This window comes from Clavelina lepadiformis, chromosome 7 (assembly GCF_947623445.1).
Source record: "Clavelina lepadiformis chromosome 7, kaClaLepa1.1, whole genome shotgun sequence".
Taxonomy (NCBI): domain Eukaryota; kingdom Metazoa; phylum Chordata; class Ascidiacea; order Aplousobranchia; family Clavelinidae; genus Clavelina; species Clavelina lepadiformis.
In genome coordinates this window covers 18,179,593-18,204,316 of record NC_135246.1, presented here as the reverse complement: position 1 = coordinate 18,204,316, position 24,724 = coordinate 18,179,593, and the positions used below count along the sequence as shown (strand labels likewise).

Here is a 24,724-nt window from a genome sequence, read left to right as displayed (position 1 = left end):
TCCCACAGAATCACTGACGACGAAGCTCAAACGCCAGACGCCAAACACCACAAAAATTTTGATTAATGGACACCTAACAAGAGAAATCGCCATACGAAAAAGTGTAAAACAAGGAGACCCTTTGAGCGTATATCTTTTTTAATCGCAACCGAGCCCCTGGTTGCTAAAATAAAGTAAAAAAACGAAATTAAAGGATTGCAATTAAGCGGAAGGCGAGAAATAAAAAACGTCTGCTATGCCGACGACATCACGCTGACACTTAAAGACCACCTCTCAGTCGATGGGGCCCAGGTTTGGTCTCTAGGTTTGGTGACCCTTATAACCTTCCATCGTTGTAGCACTAATGCAATTTATACCTTGCACGCTTTAAGCCCTCAGGGTTTTGCCGCTTTTTCCCGTTTGTTGATTGTTTGTGAGCGTATTTCTTGTTTGACCAGTCTATATCGAGGTTAGCGCTACACTTTTCGCTTTCCACAGTCAATGACAAAAATAAACTTTACAATACAATACGTTAGACACATGCATTTTTGATTTGTTCTTATGTCTTTTTCCCCAAATTTGAAACTGTTCACAAAAACCCCTGAACAAGAGCAAGGGTGGTTAATGGTATGGCATGATAATTTTTATCCTCAGACTGAGAAAGGTTTTTGCACGATTTAAATCCGGCAATGATTCTTTATAGCCAAGGCCCCAGTTACCTTTCTAGCCTTTGTGCAAGTTTCGAAGGTCACACATTGTTTATTTGGTTTTGTTTATAATCTTGCCCATTATTTAGAACTGTCCACAAGGCCCAAGGAAAAGTAAATGTGGTTAGGGACTTGTCCATGGGTAATACAACGGTATAGAGCCGATGGTTATCGAACACGACACAATAGCAGCATATATTGCGAGTCCAGCCCTCGAACTACTCGGCTACCAAGCTACCTTGAAACGCGGCCACCTAGAATCGTGTGGTATTGACGCCAACCGCCATAAAGGTGCCACCACACCGATTGGCAGGACAGAGTGCTGTAGGCTGTAGCTTCTACAACAAGAAGACCAGAACGTTTGCAGTCGTATGCAACTGAGGTTGTAGGCTAGTCAGCGACGGAGGAACCGTTTCGAAAATGGATGAGATCAGTGTGCTGGCATGCAAAATCTTTCACAATGGCACTCAAGCTATGTTGTAGGTCTGCCGATTTTTAACACGTGATGTTTGGTTTTTGAAAGTACAGGCGGTCCTATGCATGCTTCCCGTTAAAAAAGTAGTGGGACCTACGCCAACGCTGTTGTTGTCTTAACTATTTCATGGCTGTAGTTTTTGACCCCCGAGCCATGTTTTTGAGTGTCAAACGCATTTACACAAACGTACAATACACAAGTACACAGTTACACAAGTACACACATTTACACAAACGTACAACGGGGAGTAAGTGTAATTCCTAAAAGTGTCACTCAAGATCATATTGTCAGCTATTTTAAAACGTTCGATTTTGAATTATCACAAGATGAGATGTCACGAATATTTGCTCTGAATAGAAACTGGAGAGCCTTAGATATTTCCCTGGATTGAAGGGAATAAATACTTCCTATTTTCAGATAATTATAATGAGAAGTAAGTGATAAAATTTGTTAATTGCTTTAATTACTAAAAATTGCTTTCTCCACTTCATTCATTATATAAGAGTTTAAGTCAAGCTGTGGTGCCACTTCTTATGTTGGATTTGTTTCTTAGCCTTAAATGGCAAATAACTTGGTATAAATCAAAACAACAATACCCACAGCTTCAATTTTATTGTCTGAAAATTTCACTCATTTGTTGCTTGTGCAACATTTTTGTTACAAGTCACACGAACATATGTGCTTCTTAATTGCTTCTTTTTTCAGAACACTCTAAGTAGAATAATTTTAACATTCTAAAGCTGACTATCATTTGCTGCTTGGCTATACCTTTTGTACAAGATGGGAAGATCAAGGTCTCGTTCCCGGGATAGGGACCAAAAGAAGTCAAGGTCCAAAAGGTCGAGGTCACGTGAAAGAAAAAGATCAAGATCGAGAGAGAGAGAGAAGAAGCGAGATCGTCGACGATCCCGGTCAAGAGAGAGAAAGAGGTATGTTATTTCTTTGTTGCTTATGAAAAAATGTGATTGCAGATATTTAAAAAAATCTTCAGAAATTGGTTGGATGCGGCCGTAGCTATGTCCAACTAAAACGCATTACTGGCCCAAAAATGACATCATTTGTCAATGAGGGTTGCATTAAATAACTTAAAAATATATAACAATTGGGTAAGTTTTAAAACAAAGTATAAGTAAAAAAATATTCACTTTTAATTAAAGCCAAGTGTTATATTTAAGCACATTTTTGAAGCAATCCGCTTGCAGCTACATCTCCCACAAACACAAAATCTATAGTATTACTAATACTATACACAAATGTATAGTATTTGGACACCTTTTTGAGGTATCCAAAAAACCAAATACTATTCATCTCTGCGTGCTATTAGTAAGTGGCAGCAATCGTTACTTTGTTCTCTGGGTGAAAATGATTTGTTTCGGTCAATTTCCACTGACCAGAGTGTTCTCGACAACTTTCTGCTGCTTATTAAATCAAATCAAAGGACTTAATAATCAAGCAAGCAAAGTGTGTTCGTTTTAACAACAAAAACCTCTGACTATGCCACATGCAGTGTGGACAGCAGGTTGGAGATAGCTGACCAAGTGTGTGCAAATATTTCACTACTTTGTACACTTGTAAGTGGCTTGATATTTCAGATCCCGTCGTTCAAAATCACCCGAATCGAGAAAGAAGAATGACGAATTAAAGTTAAAGTTGAAGAAGAGGAAGTAGAGGAAGAAGTTTCTAAAAAGAAAGTGAGAAAAGACAAAAATTTTTCCAGTATCGTGAGCTGTTTTTCATTTCTTATCTTACGACCTTGTGTATCGTTGCTTGTGTTTTTGATTTATTTTTTGTCTGAAAAGTTCTTTTAACTTTAGTTGTAGCTCTCTACTTCCTATCTTATTCGACGTCGTATATGTATATTACAAATTTACAATTTATGATTTTGGGCTTCATTGTGCATTGAAACTTTCAGACTCAACCACTGAGTTTGGAAGAAATGCTCTTTAAGAAGAAAGCTGAAGAAGAGGCGGCAGCAAAGGTTCATTTTGGTTTGCTTTTTTTGTACATCCACAAGGTTTTATTTCTCAAATTTAAGATTTGCTGATAACTTGTACCTGAGTTGCTAGATTGCTTCAATCATGTCAGATAGACATCTGTTTGAAACATCTCGTCGATGCTGAAACGTAGATATGTTTGGTTGACACATTATTAATGTTTTAACTTTTGCTTAAATTTAGCCAAAATTTCTCACCAAAGAAGAAAGAGCTGCGGCTGCTCTGGCACGACGTCAAGAACAGGTCAACCAGCAGCGTAAGCAATTTGACGAACTTCGAAAGAAACAACGCGATATATTTGAAGAAGGCAAAAAGCAATTAGGTAAATTTATCGTGACGAGTAGCTTCTTAACAACGTTTAGTTTTTTTGATTCTAAAATATGTTCCGATATGTAAAGAAAATGCTTGCTACTTCAATCAGGTTTTCAGTAATCAAGTGAGTAGTGATTTTTTTTGTTGCTCTTTAACTTTCAAAATTTGTGTCCAGAGGACCCAAGAGATCGTGATCGACGAGAGAGAGAGGAAAGGAGAAGACAGCGTGCAGCCGGAGAACTTGATGAAACTGAGAAAAGAACAGATAAAGACGCTGGCAAGGAACTCGAGGTAAGGTGCATTGATTTATAACTTTTTTCTCATTTTATAATATTAAGAACGAGGTGGTTGATAACTAGGATTACGGTAGCTTCTGTGTTTCATACAGTTTTTCTTTGAAACGGCGTGTGGTAATTTTATGGATATTGATTCTATGTCCGATAGATTCATCCAGGTTTTTTCTTTTTATTTTTCCTCATAAAGAAAATAATACCAAGTACCAGAGAGAACAATTTGTAAAAACAGGTAATAAATGGAACTAATATTGTTACAGGCAATAAAAGATAAATACTTGGGCGTGGTCAAAAGGAAGAAGAGGGTCCGACGTTTGAATGATCGCAAATTTGTCTTTGACTGGGACGCAGGCGATGACACATCGGTTGACTATAATCCAATGTAAGTGGAAATCTTCCTTGCAAATTTCTGATGGTTCAAACCCTGCTGATGACTATGACTATGACTACTGTTTGTATAGTCGAGGATTGTAAATATGTTAACGACTTTGCACTAAACATTTTACTTTGTAATTCTAACATGTTAAGTTTGGTCTTTGAACTTACAAAATTTGATGATATAACTGTATTGTTTATAAATGCAAGTTATCATTCAAACCATCCACTCTCATTGTAATGCTTTTACTAAAGTATTTTTATTCTATCGTAAAAGTAAAAACTTACCAAGAGATTTGTTTTTAGCTACAAAGATAAGCATCAGGTGCACTTGTACGGTCGTGGTTTCATTGCCGGCATCGATGTCAAATCACAGAAGAAACAACAATCCGAGTTTTACACGGAGCTCATCGAGAATCGAAGAACTGTTCAAGAGAAGGAGCAAGAAAAGTGAGTTTTCTGTTTGTCTACCTCCCTTATACACTCTACTGCAACCTACTCTACATTCTTAGCCGCATTATAGAAGTGAAATGAGCTTTATTGATCCAACTACTAAAGTTTTGATAAACGTAATGACATTTTTCTTCAAATTTTAACTTTCATTTGTAGAAAACGTCAGCGTGGGTTGTTAAAGAAAGAAAGGAAGCGATTATGGGACGATCGACATTGGACTAAAAAAGATCTCAGTGAAATGCAGGAAAGAGACTGGAGAATTTTCAGGTTTGTTTCAAATGCGATGTGCCAGCCAGCTGTCTTAAACTTGGATTAAATTCTCAAAAAGAACCATTTTGAAGATGGCAATAATTTAGTGTGCGCCGTATCCACCTAACTTCCAAAGCAACTTAATTAGCTGGTAGCTTACTAGTCTTCTGGTGGCTATTAAATATCAAGACTCTATGCTGCCAGGTGCACTAGTTGAAAAGACAACGTGTTTTTACATCATGAACAGAATAACATCATCAACTGAATGAGTTTAAAATGGCCTGAGTAGTCCCATCAAATCAACCTCATATTTCTTTCTTTCACACTTAATTAAATATGGTCTTGGTCTTACTCCAACAGTTTTGATTTAGTTTTCTTGATAATCTTGTTTCTTTGATGAAATTAATATGGGCTCAGGCCGATGAACAGTAGCATGATTTAACAAGTTCCGTTATTGGATAAAGCGCATACTATTTAGATGATATAAACTTCTATGGCAAAAACCTGCAACTTTAAATTTTATCCAACACCACAGGGAGGATTACAACATCACCACGAAGGGAGGGAATATTCCGGAACCTGTTCGAAAGTGGAAAGAATGCCCTGACTTGCCGTCAGAAATACTTCAGACAATAGAAAGAGTCGGATACAAGGTAAAAAAACTTCTTTCTCCAGGGACTTCTTGTTTTATGAACAACAGAATAATGCGACCAACGGAACAAATTCAAACTGACCTGATAATATCTTCAAAGTTCCCAAAAATTTTCCAATACTAAACTAAATACAATCTCAGTCATATTCCACCCGGCGATGGTCGCACTCCAATACTTTTTAGTTTATTTCCATGTTGGTCTAATCTTTTTGATAAAGTTGTTATCGGCGCCTCTTTTCCATCTACTTTATACTGATTTCTTCATAAACTACTCGTCTGTTTTTTCGCTGGTAGGAGCCCACACCCATACAGCGTCAAGCAATCCCAATAGGCTTTCTTAATCGTGACATCATAGGTGTTGCAGAAACCGGTTCCGGCAAAACCGCCGCTTTTCTAATTCCGCTGCTGTCGTGGATTACGTCACTTCCGAAAATTGAAAGGTAACCTATGACATCACAGTCGTGTAAATTGGCGAATTACTATATGTAAGTTTTATTATCTCAACCCATCTTCATAATGGCCAACTGTCGCTTTATTTTCAAATAAAGTATGAGTGATTGAAAGTAATGCATTATCTCAATTTACTTCTTCCCTCCTAGACTGGAAGACGCGGACAAAGGTCCATATGCGATCATCCTCGCTCCCACTCGTGAACTCGCCCAACAGATCGAAGAAGAGACGATAAAATTTGGCAAAGAGCTCGGAGTCAGGACAGTGGCTGTCATTGGAGGACTCTCCAGGGAGGACCAAGGATTTAAACTGAGGATGGGTTGTGAGGTGGATGCTACGTCATGTTGTTATGAATTATTTTGAACTTGTTGGTTATCTTTCACTTACGTTGTCTTTAGAATCTAATTTCTCAACGTTGTTGCGTGTTAATTTTCATCTTTTGAAATGTCTTGGTTTAATGTAAGAAACTTTTGATAAATCACTTTGCTTCGCTCCGTATCCTTCATGGCAATCATCACCACGTTTTCTTTCCTGTTGGGTTTTACCCTTCTTTCGCATTATCCAAATTTTTGCCACCAATTCATTGTGAATTGGCTTTATCTTACGTTATCTTTCTCTTACGCTGTCTGTGGCATTTAATTTCTATACGTTGTTGCGTATTAATTTTTATTTTTCGGAATATCTTGGTTTAATGTAAGAAATTATCTTTATCTTAAGTTTTTGTCAAATTTCTCTCCTTCCAGATCGTAATTGCGACTCCAGGACGATTGATTGACGTTTTAGAGAACCGTTACATCGTCTTAAGTCAGTGCACCTACGTCGTGCTGGATGAAGCAGATCGTATGATTGACATGGGATTCGAACCCGATGTCCAAAAGATTCTAGGTAAAAATCATAGCATTCGATGTGGCCACTGACTGATCAGTCAGTTGACTTTGTCTCTCGCCGAGAGTTATCAATAACTGGTAATATTAAAATATTTCATGGCCAGAATTTGGTTGTTGTTATGACGTCGAATGATGTGTTGTTGAATTATTGCCGAATAATTATGTTTGCGAATTCGCAAGTATGTTAGGTTTATTTTTATCGTCCACAGAACACATGCCAGTGACCAATCAGAAGCCAGATAGCGATTCGATTGAAGACAAATATATCATGAAGTCTAACTTTCTCTCAAAACATAAATTTCGGCAGGTTGGTTCAAGAATTTTTAAACGAATTTAAAGTCAGTTAACTTCGTGCCGGTTAAGCCTACATTAGCTGTAGCTTGTATCAGATCTGTGACGGTACAGTACAATATCTCGACAAAAACTCAATCACGTTTCGTAAAGTCTTGTTTCAATTCCTTAAAATTCTCCGCCACAGACCGTCATGTTCACCGCTACCATGCCGGTCGCCGTTGAAAGACTGGCGCGCACATATCTTCGACGACCTGCCATCGTGTATATAGGGTCGGCTGGAAAACCGATTGAACGCGTTGTACAGATCGTGAACATCGTCAAAGAGAATGAAAAAAGGTGAAGAACAACAACAATCTCTCGTTTTATTCATTTCGTGTTCCCATATACACAATTTGTACGATCACAGCACGGTGCTAGGCGGTAGTTTAACCAGCAAGTGCTTGTGGGTCTTTTTGCTCTGTGCAAAATGACGTGTACGTTTGACGCGAACGTAACCTGCGTGAGGAAAATTGTTCAGTGTCTTTTCGTTCGGTGAAACAATGTTTTGTGCCTGTACGAAGAGCATTGTGCAGTCTTTGCCAATAATTTTGATTTATTTTTTTGACTACAGAACCACCGTCGTCTTAATATCAACAGTTAATATCACAAAAACATTTACGTTGTAGTCAAATGTTGTTATCATCGTTTGAGATATATACATTGACAACTTATATCATTTTAATTCCAGGAAAAAACTTTTGGAGATTCTTGAAAGGGGGATTACCCCGCCTGTCATCGTATTTGTCAACCAGAAGAAAGGTTGCGACGTGCTGGCCAAGTCTTTGGAGAAGATGGGAGTAAGTTTTATTTTTTGCTCCGATAGTAATGCATTTTTTGTTTCTAAAAAGTTTTACAAGCGCCAGTAACACTCTATCTAACGTCAATCTTAAATAGTAAAGTTAAATCAGCCTCTTGGCGTGTCCAGGTACTCAATTAAGCAACTCTATTTTTTTTCTAGTACAACTCCACCACGCTGCACGGTGGGAAGGGTCAGGAGCACCGCGAGGTGGCGCTAAGTGGGCTGAAGAGCGGGAATAAAGACATACTTGTGGCAACTGATGTCGCTGGTCGTGGTATCGACATTCAGGATGTCTCCATGGTGATCAACTTTGACATGGCCAAATCTATTGAAGGTTTGTTTTTTGTCGTCTCACAATCAGTCTTCTGTTTCTTACGTATCGATGTGCTCTGTGTATTGTTATAGTAAGTTAATGTCTTTACGTAGCAAAATTCAGAAAAACGTGGTTCAGTAGTTCATCTTTATTGTTTGTTTTCATGTGTAAATAATCCTGTTGAACGCAGAGCTTCGACTTAACATCACTATTGTGTCTCGCCTCAATACCTGTCCCCGTAAACTTTTCGCAGATTACACACATCGCATCGGACGTACCGGTCGTGCCGGTAAGACCGGTACCGCCATTACATTCTTGACACAGAGCGACGCAACCGTATTCTACGATTTGAAGCAAGCTTTGATTGAAAGCCCGGTCTCGAGTTGTCCTCCGGAACTTGACCGTCACCCGGAAGCCCAGCACAAGCCTGGAACCATCTTGACGAAGAAACGGAGAGAGGAGACCATCTTCGCCTGAGAGGAGCTTTTTATCACTTTGATGTTTAAGAACATTTTGTAAATCTCGGGAGTCGGCTTATGAAGGATTTTTGTTTCAGTTGCTTCCCATCATACCAAAAATCGATTTTTGTTTATAACTTAGAAGTAGGCCTACGTCACTATAAGGAGTTTTTCTATGATGCATCAAAGCACCTGTCAAAGTGCGCCATTTCGCAGCAAATTGAAATTAACGGCAACCAAACAGATTTTGCAAGTCGTTCATATCTGATGACTTCATTGTGTTAGTCAAGCATGTGGAAATCTTCTCCCAGCACACAACACTCTGAAAACAACAAGATGTCGACGCACAAGCGTCTTTGGCTTGTCACTGCCACCATAGCCCGTGAAGATAATAAAGAATTCGGGCAGTGTGTTTTATACAATGTAGGCTAATACAATATTAAACGTATTTTAAGATATGGTCGACTAGCTAGCAGTGGTGGCTGTTCAAAGAAATATACCAAATAACTTGCATAGATATTGTAAGGTTTGTTGTTTCCCAGCCAGCCTACTACATGTAAAGGTTATTTAAAATTTGTTGTTGGTTTTTGGGCGGCTGTAACCGGTTTTGTTGTTGATTAATAACCCAGGCACTGGAAAAATATTCATAACGTATTAAATTTAAGTTTATATGTTGCTCCGCACAAATTAATAAAGCACTTAAGAAGGCGACGAACATCAAAAAATGCCATAAAATCTTTGTTTGTTTTATTATACAGTGAGTTTACTAAAAGACTGATTACTCGAAAAATCCTCCATGGGGCTCTCTGAAATTTTGCATGTCAATTTAGTATGCTTTGGACTACCATTCCATAAAATGCCATCAAAAAACATGATTCAAACTTTTTTAACAGAGGTGCAAAATAAACACTAGAATTTTTAGCTTAAAACACACAATTTTAGCTACTTTCATGCCAGTTTTGAGCCTAATTCTGCACGCGACCTGGAACATTGAAGCACGCCAACTGCTATGGTAATTCCCAGGCTAGAAGACAACAACAACCATGCTGAATTCTGATGGGTCTAAACAGGTTTTTAAAGACGTCCAACAAAATCATAGAGATCTTAGTTTTAAGTGTTTGACGCCTCCTTAAGGAACCAGTCAGATCTAGAATAATGCGATTTCCATGAAAACACTGGACGTTCTACATCATGCTTTAAAAACTAGTTTAGACCAATCAGAGGCCAGTGCTGCTTTTCAGTTCGAGAATTAACCTGGAAAATGACGTGTTACAAGCTTCCAGGTCGCATGCATAAGTTAGGCTAAAATGTGCTTAAAAGTTGATGGAATTTGCCTTTTTAGCCCGAAGTTTTAACTTTTAATTTTCCGAGCCATTGTGGGTACCTAATACTATTGGGGTTCCTTGAAGTAATTGCCTAAGGCATGGATTTTTTTGGGTAATTGTGTTTTTATTAATTTCAATCTATAATAAAAAAAAGACAACAAGAAGTTAGCTCTTTTATCAAGGTTGGACGAGCCTTATCCAACGTGCAATCTGTTGACAGGAGTATTTCTACTGCGATTAGAATGTAACTGATGTTCTGTTATCGGCAGCTTACCATAAGATGTCAACTTTCAAAAGATGTCTAATATATGACTTTGAAACCAAGATAATGTTATGAGAGACACATTTTGTTGAATTTTATTTGGCATAAAACGAAAACCACTTCGACTTAAAATCATAAAATGAAACTTTTTTACATGGAAATGATAAAGAATTAATACGATTAACCAATGCAAACAACATTGCAAACTATGTGAATGCGCTACACAAAACGCCCACTGTATATAACTTTAACATGAAAAGTCATTCTTAGATCAAAATAACAGGGAACAAAAAGTTGAAATCTACCGCAAGTGCTTCCAGTATGATAATTTCTTAATGCCTGCAAAAATGGCCTAACACTAACGCACGTCGTAATTGTGTTTTAATAAGATTAATATTTAATTAAGGGAAGGCCCTTTCCTCTTTTAGTGATTTGAATGACTTTTGTTCTGTCACAAAATCGGAAGGTTTATTCTCTCTGCAGTGAGGTTCGTCTACGTAATCGGGACCTGTACAAAATTAGAATTTTTGAAAAATTAAGTACAGAAATGTGAGAAGCGTTTGTCTTCACCTCAAGCTAATATGCAACAATCAAGCAGTTCTATGTTCAAAACTCTTGAAGAAAAGAGCTGCTAATTCAACACATATGTAACACTTTAACATACACAGGCGTAACATTCTGTAAAACACCGTCATCGCCTAATTGCAATGTAGTCTAATTTACCCAGGCAAGCGGCGTACTGTACAACCCGTGCGATATGGGTCTGCTCGTGGACCCCAGTTAAAAGATGAGACATGGGGCCGGACCCATAAACGATGACGTCTTCAGCGCTGTGGGTTTCAGCTTTCAGAGGGACAGCGCTCTGGGGTCTGTACCACTTTGAATCTGGGTAATAAAAGAATACGTCAACATGTTTTTTTCTGTATGTTATTTAGCAGCAAAGAAGGTCAACGATCCGGCTTCACATATAGGCTACAATTCGTACGCAAGTTATTTGTTATTTGACCTACTGTTAAACCGATTTCAAGTTGGCGCATAAACATTCAGTGATAACAACAGTTCGCGATTTTACATTTAGAGTCAAGAAGTTTTTAAATGAATTGTATTAAAATTCTCTTGTTTCCTCAGCTGTGATTCACGTTAATCCGATTAAGTAAATCTCGTGCAAAAACACAAGTTATCAAATAAATTAATTCCCTTCACCTGCAACCCATGTTTCTACCGTCTGTCTGCTGGCTCTGATGTTATTGCCACTAGCAGCGTGCCCTGGTCCGTTTCCGTAAACTATTGTCGTGTAAAATTTGCCGTCCAAGGCCTCGTTCGGTCGTTCTTGTCCTGGAGCAAGACCTGTGAACGGAAAATGGGTCAGATTATTGTGTAACTGTGCGTTCGAGATAGGGCCGAAAGGGATATGTGTTTGTTTCGTTTAAAAGTGAAAAAGTTTGGGTTCTTTTCAAGAAACGAAATATATTTTATTACAATAATCCGGTTAGTAAAACGCTGGGTATAATACTGCATTGTCGATACCCTTTAACTGACAAAAATATACCGGATTTTTGTACAAAGTGTGTTAAAAAATTGATGGTGCCTTTACACAGTGAAGATTATAAATAAAAATCTTACCAAAAATATTGCTCCCTCTGAAGCCGTTCGCGCCAAACATGAACATGTGACCGTGGTCAGCTGACACAATGATGATTGTTTCGTCAGAGTCTGTCAAATTTCGGGCGACCTTTGATTGAAGAAAAATAAAGCGTTGTCAAAGTCATTTGTACAGTGACCTACTGGAAATAACGAATACTGCAAAGAATACGCGTAATAATTTAGATTAAAAAACATATTTTCTTCAAGAATTAAGGAAAAATAAACTCAGTTTGAGCAAACTCAGGTTGGTTGGAAAATAACCCTTATACGCAACGCAGAGTAAAATGATTTGCTAACTGCCGCCAGTGATATAAAATTTACCGCCAATGCTTTATCCAATTCGTGAAACTCTTCTAGAGCGAACTTTGCTCTTCCCTGGTGATGAGCTTTGTCCAACATCCCGCTCTCAATCAGGAGGAAGAAACCTTTGTCGTTTTTACTCAGGATTTTTATCGCCTAAAATTTAAACGCGTTTGTTTTAAGATCTACAGAAAATATCTGATAAATAATATAATTAACGTTGTTCAATTAAAATGAATGATTTTCAAGTACTGTACAAATATTTTATACTCTTATCTTTTAGACGCTTTTGTGGAGAAAACGTTTGAAAAAAACTTAGCCGACAAATGGCCGGTAAAAGAGAGTTAACTCTATAACGAACCTTTTCAGTCATCTCGGCCAAGGATGGTTCCCCGCCCTTATCCTTGTCCCTGTTCAGTGAATATTGCATCTCGTATGGACTGAAGAGCCCCATCAGGTGGTCTGTGGTTTGTGGATCGACCGCATCAAACTGGGCTTTGTTCCAAACGTAACTGCATTGGAAAAGATATTTTGAAACAATCTGAAGCATAAGACTTCAAGTAAGAACAACTTAAAGAACACATGTGTATACATACATAACTGAAAGGGCATTTTCTTTTTTAAATTTAGCGCCATTTTTCCAGTAAGCAATTTCAAATATTAACCGTTCTCTATGTAGAGAATAAAGCATCTACACTTTGATCATAGTTTGTTTGATTGTAGATAGTCTTCAAAGCTGCAGGTAAATATGTATAGTTTTATTTAAGCAGTTGTGTTACCGGCCTTTTTCTAGTGCTGGTTCGAAGGGACCTGCAGTTAACTATAGGATTTTATTTCAAAACGGTAAAAGCTAGGCACGTCTACACAGCAGTACAGGCACCGGTAGAATGTCACTCGTTCGACAACGGGCAAGGCGCGATCACAATTATCAGTGCTTCTGGCCGAAGGCAGAAAATACAAAGGCACCGTCAAACCAAGCAGAAAACAAGGTAACAGTTGTATTGCTGTTAGCTAGCTCATGGTACTTGAAAACCATTTCAACACAACCTACATTCTATTATAATCTTTGAGATAGCTTAACTACTACTGTATCCGTTATTACTTAATTTCTAACTGAAATCGATAGCATGCAACCCGAGTTTTAAATTTTCTATAGTCCAAATCCTGTAAGTTGTTCTTAATCACCTGCCACAAGTGAACCAGTTCAAAACTTAAGGGAAAATGTTTCAGTCTCACCTGGCATTGTACTCTTTCAAGCTTCTTCTCCATTCCCGGATCAGATTTCTTCCATCCCTCCTCTCTCCGTAGCTCCGCCTGAATTCCTCGTCCCTCTTGCTGACCGGGGTCATGTGAGCCCTTCCGCCTCCGAGGATGACCTTTAAACCATGGAATAGACATCTTAAAATTCCCATACCATCTATATTCTCAAATTGTCTGCCACGTTCCAACACATAAAAATCGATGTAAGATTTGTTGAAAGTTTTTATGCTAAATCAGAAGAATCCGGTAAAATGGAAAAATTAAAAAAATGGAACACGATCGTTCCAAATTTCATGGTAACACGACAAGCAATTCGATTCCTCCTCACCTGAATATCTCGTCGCTTTTTGAAAAGCTGTACGGCGATATCGTCACAATTTCGATCTTTTCTCGACTTTTTATTGTCAGAATAAAGATATCTAGAAAGTACCATGATAAAAACGCAGAAGTTCAGAAGTGAAATAACCGGCTTGATGTCAGGTTTAATTTGTTCGGAAAACTCATTTTCACATTTTCACATTTTCACATTTTCACATTTTCACATTTTCACATTTTCACATTTTCACATTTTCACATTTTCACATTTTCACATTTTCACATTTTCACATTTTCACATTTGCACTCGAGTCGTGGTTACTATCCCCGAAGATTTACCTTTAGTGAAAGTTAGTGATGATATTTACTTGTGATAAAAAGGGTTACAAGGAAAAGCAGAGACCTTGCAGTGAATAACAGTGTTGAATTAAGTGGAATAAGTAGCCCACATCTAACCAGAAGAATAAAACCAATGTAAATAAGTTAAATTAACTTAACCATAGTTATTATAACTTATAACTAATTTTACCATGGATTCACTTGTAAGCACAAACAACCAACCTGCTGCTACAGCGTATTCCAAATTTGTCGTCACTTTATTCGCTTCTACGTCACTGCAAGAGGTCGCGGCCGCGTTGACTCCAAGTCTCATGTTTCCGGTTTTGACCCCAGTCATAAAGGCCGTCGCGGTTGACGCGCTGTCCGGTGTCTGTCGGTCCACTGCGTGTTCACCACAAAGCGTAAGTTAAGTTTTGTAGTTAATTAGAAAATCGAGAGTTCACTGATTCATAAGTTCTACGCAAGCAAGCCTATAATCACAAAAACAAATTGAAATGACCTTAACTTAATCCTATCTTAAGTACAACTAGCCTAATAAATAAAAAATAAAATTGGATTAATCTAAGTTTGCTTTTTAAAAACATTAAACATTGCAAAGCTGATAACTTCAACTTTATAGTCATGGCGTCACTTACCGCTATATGTTTTCAAAATTCCTGAATGGGGCATGGAATCCAATGACGTCACGTATTCTTCACCGCTGTGACCGAGTTTCTGACCAATCAGAATTCTTCCCGCCGTACTTGTGCCCAAGCTCATTCCATCTCCGATAAGCATTATGACGTTTTTCGCTTTTCCGGTTTTCAGATTATTGAAGATATTTTTGCTGCTTTCAAGTTCGAGTCGACTCTGCCTCTCCCAGTAGTCGGTCGTCATTTCTCCCGGATCCGCATCTACAAATTGAAAAAGAAGAATTTAAGACACAGTGTCAAGCCGAAATGTATTTAATTCAGGTCATACATTTAGGATAACAACATAAAGTTGACCAAAGGAACGTTAAAAACCACAACCATGCAAGATGATTAAAAATTATTACAATTATGTTTGTGTTATAAATTGTTATTTCTACTGATATTGTTACTTACCTGAAAATGCAGTTTGATAAAGGCAATTCACAATTAGCAAAATACAAAGCAATTGCATTGTTATTAATGTGCTAATGAAGGCTTAAATAAGACTAACAACTTTAAAGCAGCCTGAGATGTTTATTAACAACAAGTCGTTAATTACACACTGCGCTTAACCGTAAATATTAAGATATGCACTTGCTTAAATTTGCTGTAGTTTCTGTGCTAAAGTTGTTGTCTTTCATTATGCAGAATGCTTGAAGAACCTCAGAAGGACTTTCGATAAAACAAATTTCAACCTAACCTACATTACATTCAGAGTTACTATACTGTTTGTGACTATATGCCTTGAACTTAACCTGCCATTGTATAAAACAAGAGTACATTGACTCACTGAAAACTGACAAACACGCTCGCTGGAATTGCTTTCTACGAAGTAACCCGTTTGCGGGTTCAGTTTATAAATGATTAATATCGCTTGAAGTAGATTTGACGGGAATTTGACGCTTTTACCATTCAGACATCAACCAACGCATTTTATACAAACAGCAGGACCGTACTTTAACTTTGAGAAAAACTCCAGCCGTTTAAAATCCGCTTTTTCGCTAAAACAAATGAAACTTAATAAACCAACCTACTCCGTTTGTTGATGCTGTTAAGTTTGAAAACGGGGATTTCCCTTTACACCCACGATTCTATGTAAAAACCAAAAATATTTTTGTGATATTTTGTGATGTTTTTGCTTGAAACAGTAAAAGCAATTCGCGTGCAAAATATCATCATTTGTTATTTATTAATATGTAGAAATCGTTTCCTGTCTGTTAGACGAAAGACGAACGTCACTGACGTAACAATCGCACCTACCCCACCGTAACGAACGTACAAAAAACAACTGGCCTCGCGCAACTACGCTAGACGTCGGTATGTCTACCGTAAACGTAGGACCAGTCGCGCAGCGATAGAACACCGGGATTTTCTGTTGCAGTTAATGTAACGCTTGTTTTTGTATTTACCCGACTCCGATTGAATTTACTCAGCGGGGTTAATGCTCTTTCAACAATGAAAATATGTCGCCGTTTATAAGATTCACAGTTGAATTTCCAAATCCAATTGCGTCACTGTGCAGTCTAATTTCTGAGCACGAAATATTTTTCCGTTTAGTTCCTTTCACCTTTATCTTAGTGCTTTGCCCCATGGCCATATACCCTTCAGTACATCAGCATCAGTCATTTTTCATACTTATGTCACTACAAAAAGAATTCAACAAATATTTTCTTACAATGGCGCTTTGGAAATATTGCAAACGTTTCAAAATATTCCAAAAGTTAAAAAATTACCTTTATAATATATATTATATGTTAAAATTACCTTTACCACATTTGAACGCAATTAAAACTTCAAATGGTTTTGAAATCTTTGTCTTTAACTTTAACATAAAAACAACAATTGTTTTCATGATGTTTAATTACAGATAACAGACGCTTTATGACTTTCCTTCGTATCCAACTCGCCTAAAATAGCCTTGGACAAACGCAAGACCAAACCGCAAACTGTCAGCGATAGATTATTAACAAATGTCTGCTTTTGGGCTAATAACAACCTTGAAAGATAACTTTAAACAGACTAAATCACTCAGATTTCTGTACAGTGTTTCGTTTGGCCACGATCAATCCGATGCACCTTGTCATTCACAGTTTAGTTAATAAACTTGGTTAAGAATTTGCTCTGCACGAAGCAAAATCATCAATATCGCTTTACGTATAACGCGGTCCATTGTTATGTCACAATCGGATTATAGCACTCGATGTTCGAAATATTTATGGTTGTTATAAATAAACGGTCTGGTTTGAGGACAAATTGCCAATGAAATAAAATTATGTCGTATTTTATTTCGAAAATTAACTATTATTAACTATTACTAATCATTAATTAATTAACTACAATAAGAACTTACTGATACATACCAATTTAAAACTTATTTTTTAGTTGAGAGAAATTAAATTTCGGTTTCGGCAAAATCTTGAAAAACTATTTTTTTGTGGAAGTACATATTGAAAGAAGAATTTGTTTCCCAGGATAAAGTCTTAATAATTATAACATATTTCGCAGTAAGTTGGAATATTAACAATGCTATTTCATAACCACTCCCCAAAATGTTCTTGGCCGCTCCATAATGCGACTTCATGGCGCCTTTAATTACCCTATATTATCAATTTGACTATTGTAGTTGCTTGTGTTAATAAAACCTATATTGTAATATTTGCTTGCACCAGATTTTCAAAGATTTCTTTCTTCTCCAATGTGTAGCCGGCAGTAGGACCGATAATTACCCGTGCAATTTAGATGGGCGTTTGCGATTTACCCCAAACAATGATGTTAAATTAAGCGTCCAATATTTTGCCGCAAAAGAATGTTTTAATTTGTAACAAGTTTTGGTTTGTTCCGAAAGATTTATAGAAGATGTCATCTTAGCAAGAAAATTAAATGCCATATTAGGCTTTTTACTGGAATTAAGCGCAAAAGATTCCTTTTATTTGGCTGAAACAAAAAACATCCGCGACACTTAGTGGTACGAAATACTTCGCTGCGGCTTAGATCAAGATAACACAATAAATAATTTGACCTATAATTCTAATCACTGGCCTGTAGCCCTTTGCGCTTTGGCTTCAGCGGATTCGTGCAAACAAACTAAGTATAGTTTCTCAGTAACTTGATCATCTGGTATAATGAGGAATAGTACAACAAGGAACAAAAACGTGAAGAAAACAACTTTCAAAACCATTAAGATAAACAACAATTGAAAAAAATCGTCGAAACTTTTGGATGATCTGACTGAGCAGGGCAATAAACGTCCCAGTCATCGAACCCAGCCACGACGTTTATTCACTTCCCTATTCTTCGTTTTCAACTCCTCTGAGGACTTTGCAATGGTTTTCATTGTCGCAGAACTCTCGCCGTTGGTGAAGTTACTGCTGGTGAGGTCGGAGCTGGCCAGGCTCGACCCGCTGCTGTAAGTGGGATGGGCGAGGCTTTGTTGTTGTCTGAGAAACCTGCAAGAAATGAACAGATGTGTGGGAGCAATTGTTATAACAGCATTTGCACAGACAACTGTTCTACTATGGGTCATGGTTAGAATCGATTTATACAGTTTTGTTTTAAATACATGCCGTTGGTTTTAAAATCATCCTTTATTGAAGTATCCTAAAAAAATAACTTAAAATGAAATATATTCAGCGACAAAAGATTTCCTAACTTGTAACTTTCAAATGGTTGTACGTGCAAAAGTCTACCTCGGGTCAAAGGTTACGTTTTCCATTTTTGGCTTAATCGCCGTCGTCACCAGGTTCACGTGATCAGGGTCGTTGTCTATATACCGGATGTGACGTAGTGTGGAGGAACCGAGCTTTAGAAAGGCGATTAAAGCTTGATATAAGATTTCAGTGGCAACGTGGAAAGGAAAAGATTCGTCTGTGACGTAACGTGAAAGATTATTGAGCAATACAGTGTTAAATTTATAAATGAAGTTAAGCTAAGTTCAAAGTGAAACGTATTGGAAGGTACAGCAAAGTGTAAAATTTTTTTTTTGTCAATTTCACCTGATTTGGACATCGTTTCTAACCCAATAACAGGCAAAGCGATGCTGCTAGCTTTTAATTCCATCGTTGCAACGTTGAAAATATTTTTATAAGTGTTGTACAACATTTTGCGGCTTCGTTTGGAATCATTGTTCCTCCACTTTGGCGTCACCACGTGAATGATACTTCTACAAGCCAGGCCGACACTAGGCGTCACCATAACCTGTATTTGAAAACAAAAATATGCTGCTCTTTCACCCGAGAATAATAAGTTCAATTCTTTCCTCAGTAGAGTTATAAGAAGTATCAAATTCACCTTTGACTCCGGCACCGGTCCATGCATAGCGACATGAAGTTTAGTCAATTTTGGGAGCTCGAATGACCCGTGTTTTGCCACCGCCCAAGCAAGCTCCCCTGTGACGTGCAGGTTGCTGTTTGTTTCGTTTACTATGACGTCACAATCAGTATCCGTGATGTCGCCTTCGAAAATTTCGATGTCAATTCCAGTGGGGGTGGTTATCTGCGAAGAATTTGGTGTGTTTTGTCGGAACCATTATTATGCAATAGAGTATATTTATTTACGTTTGACGTCACGCTATGTAAAACAACAAGAATCAGAATGTGTTGAAAAAACAGTGGTTTGCAATAAAAAAGAAATTGGTTACTGGAATAAGTTATCAGATTGCAAGTAACGAAAACAGATTAAAGTGTATAACTATTAACTATAGTCCTAATATTTGGGTGCCGTTAGCTGCAATGCTTTGCGACCCTTTCTTCTTAATCGAGTTTGCGGCTTGTGGATGCAACAGATCCGGTAAAGCGTGAAAATTCACCTCGAAGTGCTTTTTATGATTCTGTTTAAACTTAAATGGACTTTTCAACTTCGGAATGAAAGATTTTTTACCAGGGATAGTCCGATGAATTTTAACTCGAGTGTCAACTTTACACGGCTGTAGTTTCTGGAAAAGAAACAGCATGATAAGGCGGCGGGCAAGGCGCATCTGTGTATAATAGAAAAATTAGAAGCAGATTCGACAAAAGAGAAGTATTCAGCCTAAAGCAGTGAGAATGATTTTAGTGCGAAAAGAACCGTCTGCTGTTATGATTTATACCGCACTACTGACGAGTCTATTTATTTTAATTCTTTTTGTTCTTTTCCGCGCTCAAAAAGGATCACTTTGCAACATCTGTGCTGGGGTTCTCTACTTTCATAAATAAAAGTCGTAACTTGCAAAATAAAATGTTTACAAAGTTTCCAATAAACGCCAAAAATATCACTGCTTTTTATAGTTAACAAAATTTCAAACATTCCGCTTTCTTTATGTCACCTGTTTCGAATATTCACGGTGAAGAGACTTTGTTTGCTGGTATTGCGTCATTGCTACGTCACAATTCACCCCTTCATCAGCGTTGCTTCTCGTGTAATCCCTTTTTTGATGTCTATGTAACGTTGACGCACTTCGAAGTCTATTGTTTTCTTTTATGTCGTCATAAACGTAATTGTCGTACAGAGGATCTGATTGAATAATATCTTGATGACGTGGATGACGTCTGTGGATAACATGACGTTGATGGGGGTGGTGGTGGTGGTATCCTCGAGTAAGGTTTTGAGAAATAGGAGGCAGCCTGGTTGTAAAGTAACCGTCTGAAAACAACGCAAATTTAATTTCCAAAATCTTAAACTACAAAGTTTGAGTCCGAGTACGAACAGTTCGTTAACTCGAAAGGTCAAAGGCGGTATATCAATAATATTTTACAAAATCTAGTACATGTTACGTCACGTGATAACCTGAATGAGTTCGATGCTTGGCGACGTCATGAGCAACGTAACGACGCGGGATGGTTCCATTGTTGCTGACGTAACCAGATGAAGCGTTCGACGAGACGGCGTCCTCAGAATTTCTGCCGGAAAAAGCATGAATGACGTCATCAGCACAATCTATACTATCGGAAGCGCAACGACAATAAAATATTGTCTGAAGACACTGTAATCTATAGAAGTATTATAAAGATTGTGCTTCGGCTATGCTGAATTTATTTTTGTTAGAAACTCTCTGTAAAAAGCCGCAGAGGTCTTTTCATAACGGTTCGTGCATCGATGCAAACTCTTAAGTCATTTTGCTCTTTAGCACTGCCATCGCATGAGGCTTGAAACTTTAACTATGGCACTTGGCGAGGAAAAAGTAGTGAAATGGTTTCACTACTAGCGTTAAGCATTTTCCGATTCAAACAGCTCAAAACCCTCCCACCGTAGCAAATAAGACTTGTCGTTTGTAGCAGTTTCTCTTGTACGGCTTATGAGCAGTGGGCCTATGCTTAGCGTTGCATAGCTCCGTTTGAAACTTTACTGTGAGCTTCGCTTTTGTCATTCAAGTTAAAGTTTGTTTGGCAAAAATTTTGGAAAGTTAAGAAGTTCTGCAGGAAACTTTCACTTCTTTATAACAAGTTAGTTGTGAATAAAGTTTAAAAAGACTGAATTACTAGAAGCTTCATCAGAAAAGTCCTTACAAATATGCAACTACTGCGGTTGGAGGAAACTATTACAACTGTCTTTCGCGCGTTACCTTTTATGGATTTCCATGTTTTCAATCTCGTACGGTATTGTCATTGTTTTGTCATAATACCCAGGTTCATGTTGTATTATTCCATCACTGTAACCTTTATAGTAAGGCTGAGCAAAGGGGGACGCCGCTTTGTGGTAGTTAAAACTGGGATAAAAGTCAACGTCAGAGGCGCTAATGAACCCGGACTGCGCCCGCCGTCTTCTTTCCAACAGAGCTCCGTCGTTCATCAGTGTCCTTCCGTTTGTGAGGTAACCGTAGGTTTTATTCGAGCCCGGTGAAGTCAGCTCCGGTGATGGCGTGGCGTTTAATGCTGACAGAAAGGTACGAGTAGCAGCGGCCACCAGTTCAGCAGGAGAGTAAAGTGCGATTTTACTGTTTTCCTTAATATCTGGAAATTTTTCATTAAATAATCGCTAAAATTTAACCATGTAGTAATTTTAATATCTATCCACTAGTTTCAGTAGAACGTTTGCACTTAGTTTGTCTTAGTTTTAGCCACAACGCTTACTGTCCATACTGCAAAGTAATTTCTGTGCTTGAAAATTAACAAACCTTTGATCATGGCTCTTTTATGTCGCCGCTTCACCTCAAAAGTTGCTTTGTGGTATTGCTGGAGCGTTATGTTACCGGTGTGACTGCTCAAATAAGCGACGACTAAAGTGGATGATACATGATGATAAAAAGCAAGAAATCTTGTTGCCGCTAGCTGGAGCTGAACAGCATCGGCTTGTGTCGTGGCACAAAAAATTATCGTGTTGTCCAACTTTGACCAGGAAATAGCGACACTGTAAGCCTGTCAAACAAGTGCTGGTGATATATACTGAATAAACAGGAGAAAATGTAATCAAGTTTAGATGTTACTGGAATGGCACTCTACTTGCGCTCTGACAAAGACCAAAGAATCCTATAAATGTGTTCATGCTCCATATCATGAAACTACTATAGAAGCGTAGCAGGCCACGCGCCAACACGTTCACAATAGCTGCTAGAACTAGCAATCAACCCATAAAATATAACTCTTGTCAAACGCTTAGCGTTATGTTTCCTTCAACATTCCTTTCCGACCCAATTTCTCATAATTTTTAGTGTTTAATAACCAGTTGACCATTACAACTACATACCTGTTGTATTCTGGCAAACTCGTCATAGTGGCAGTAGAGTATATAAGCCATGATATCTGGTTCGACCTTGACTCTCAGCAAGCCTTCTTTGGAAGTTTCCAGCACTATAATAGCTGGTCCTTGGTTGACGTCATAGGCAAGCGGTGTGACGTCAGAGGCAGGCGACGTCAGCAAGTAAGATCGTTCGGTTTGTAGAGCGGAATCTATACAATTTTATAATTTTGTTAAAGCAACACGATCTCGATTCATGTAATTTTTATAGCTCCGATTTTCAGTTACAGTTGAATTGGCTTACTATTTTAAAGGTATTTTCTGCATTCAATCTTTGGCATGAAACATCTTAATGCTATTAAGATTACTGCGTAAAACTGATTAAATGGGTGATTACAGTTTCACCTACCAGTCATAGCCAGTCCATACATAGCAGGGGTTTATGGAAGAAAACATGGTTTGTGTTGCGAGCAAATTTCTTCGAATCAACTGAATTGTTGAAGAAGCGAATGTAGCTGATCAACTGCAATATTCCTTTAATCCATATGTTTAATTACATTAGCGTTATTTTTTTGCGGTTTCAACTTCATTAAACTAAGAACAATCACACTTCTATACGACGTGTCATTTCTGCTGAAAAAAGATTTTTGAAGCTTTTACTGTGTGGTTGCCAGAAATACGCTTTCTGAAAGCGTTTTAGTGAAATAATATATCACGAGCATATCTAATCTCTCGAGTTACACTCGTTCGTTGAATCTCATGTGCAAGTCCATTTCTAAGATGTACATCGAACCGATATATCTACAAGCAAGATAAAAAAAAACTCTGATGCAACGATTATCCAATTATTACGTCACTCCGACGTCCAGTGACTTGCTTCACTCTTCTGTACTTTCAGCAATTCTTTATAATAACACAAGCCTGTAGTTATCAGCGCAAAATCTAAAGCGCTGCTTTAATTACCAGCACAAAATTGATCTACGAAAAAGTAGCACCCTAATTCAATCGACAGAGTGAACACAGCCAACATTTAGTGCCTATGAATTATTGAACGACTGTATTTTACACCATTGTTTCCGCTGGTTGCTGCTAACATTGATGTCTAAACAAACACCAGGCAGACGTGTTATTTGCCCGGCTACAGTCTAACATCGATTTGTCTGGCCTGTTACATTTCCTGAAATACTCCAACACTAAAAATGCCATATCGGAAATTTACATGGCCACTTATGCGCAATTACAACATTATCCGAATGAGGTTTTCTACGTGATTTATAAATTCAATGTCTGCCAGCTTTCGATAGTTTACGGCCTTCTTCCAGACCCAGTACAATTTCTGGAGAATTCAGTTCAAATCTACTGTAGCGCATAGGTTCTTCTCACATACTGACTTCTAAATCAAACATTAAATCGTTCAAAAAAGTACAGATGACGACGGCCGTAATTACTATACGGTTCTTCGAGCGGACAACTCAAGAACAGTTTCCAAACAGATTCGTCGTATTTACCTCGTTTCTAGCAGCATCAACCATGGCCGTCGTACCACCATAAAATAATAAGGTTAGTTGACAACGGGCATTGTTCTGTGGCTCTTTAACAATGGTTATGTTTATCCACGCTCGCTCAAGCCTCTTTGTACGGTTCTAAAATAAATATTTCTGCTATTGGGTTGGTTATTAATCGCATAATATACCGCCTTCTTTCAAATGTGTCTTAATGGCAACGTGTACCTCATACTACTGGTACCGTTGGCAACGTGTTTTTGTAAAGTCGCTGTTGTCGTTAACTGGTACCTTGGCGTATTTCAATTTTATTTGTATCTGAACAATTCAATAACAATTGACGTGCTTTAATAAAACAGATATAGCGCTAAACTACTATTTCTTGATTTACTTTAAACTGACCCTTCGAAAGTATAGGCTAACAAAACAGAGCGTTTGTTTTAGGTATAGGTTGAGAATCTAGAAACATTAATTGTCAGAATTTTCACGATTTTAACTTAAATAGAAACAATCTGTATAAAAGTATAACATCAGTGTGAATAGCTTTTAACCCCGGAAGCCTAATCCCACGAGAGAGTTTCTGCACTTGGCTGACAGACATTCTCGTCAAACTTCGTTAAATCGGACAATCTGTGACGTTTCACAAAGTTTTTACAAATTCTTCGTCAATTTCAATTTCGTTTTGACGGTCACTTACCCTCGAAAGCGATTAGACCAGAGAATCGCAAAA

The 24,724-nt window shown here is 37.9% G+C and overlaps 3 protein-coding genes across 4 annotated transcripts; 1 reads left to right on the top strand and 2 right to left on the bottom strand.

Moving 5' to 3' along the window:
• Window positions 1-1,870: 1,870 nt before the first annotated feature.
• On the top strand, window positions 1,871-9,242 carry LOC143465814 (putative ATP-dependent RNA helicase DDX23). The gene is given in 18 exon segments (XM_076964299.1): window positions 1,871-2,090; window positions 2,754-2,799; window positions 2,802-2,852; window positions 3,074-3,139; window positions 3,339-3,477; window positions 3,643-3,758; window positions 4,021-4,142; window positions 4,442-4,585; window positions 4,745-4,855; window positions 5,373-5,490; window positions 5,784-5,929; window positions 6,089-6,266; window positions 6,683-6,824; window positions 7,036-7,133; window positions 7,305-7,456; window positions 7,848-7,956; window positions 8,118-8,292; window positions 8,525-9,242. Coding segments are annotated over 18 exon segments (2,286 nt in total). The 5' UTR covers window positions 1,871-1,941; the 3' UTR covers window positions 8,749-9,242.
• A 1,475-nt stretch (window positions 9,243-10,717) lies between these two features.
• LOC143466210 (alkaline phosphatase-like) lies at window positions 10,718-15,376 on the bottom strand. Its single transcript, XM_076964846.1, has 12 exons — window positions 15,260-15,376; window positions 14,810-15,067; window positions 14,397-14,555; window positions 14,135-14,174; window positions 13,849-13,939; window positions 13,497-13,636; window positions 12,622-12,772; window positions 12,282-12,416; window positions 11,940-12,048; window positions 11,520-11,663; window positions 11,040-11,201; window positions 10,718-10,824 (listed from the first exon to the last, which is right to left on the bottom strand). Exons 1-12 carry the CDS (start codon window positions 15,315-15,317, stop codon window positions 10,718-10,720), a joined length of 1,554 nt encoding a protein of 517 aa, XP_076820961.1. The 5' UTR covers window positions 15,318-15,376.
• A 2,381-nt stretch (window positions 15,377-17,757) lies between these two features.
• On the bottom strand, window positions 17,758-23,121 carry LOC143466070 (uncharacterized). 2 transcript variants are annotated; one of them, XM_076964672.1, is made up of 11 exons: window positions 22,902-23,121; window positions 22,502-22,704; window positions 21,933-22,173; window positions 21,381-21,768; window positions 20,606-20,718; window positions 20,145-20,461; window positions 19,650-19,775; window positions 19,133-19,336; window positions 18,838-19,039; window positions 18,532-18,709; window positions 17,758-18,291 (listed from the first exon to the last, which is right to left on the bottom strand). In XM_076964672.1, exons 1-11 carry the CDS (start codon window positions 22,921-22,923, stop codon window positions 18,099-18,101), a joined length of 2,187 nt encoding a protein of 728 aa, XP_076820787.1. In that variant the 5' UTR covers window positions 22,924-23,121; the 3' UTR covers window positions 17,758-18,098. The 2 variants fall into 2 exon arrangements, with proteins under 2 accessions (XP_076820787.1, XP_076820788.1); XM_076964673.1 differs by lacking the exon at window positions 19,650-19,775.
• Window positions 23,122-24,724: the final 1,603 nt, after the last annotated feature.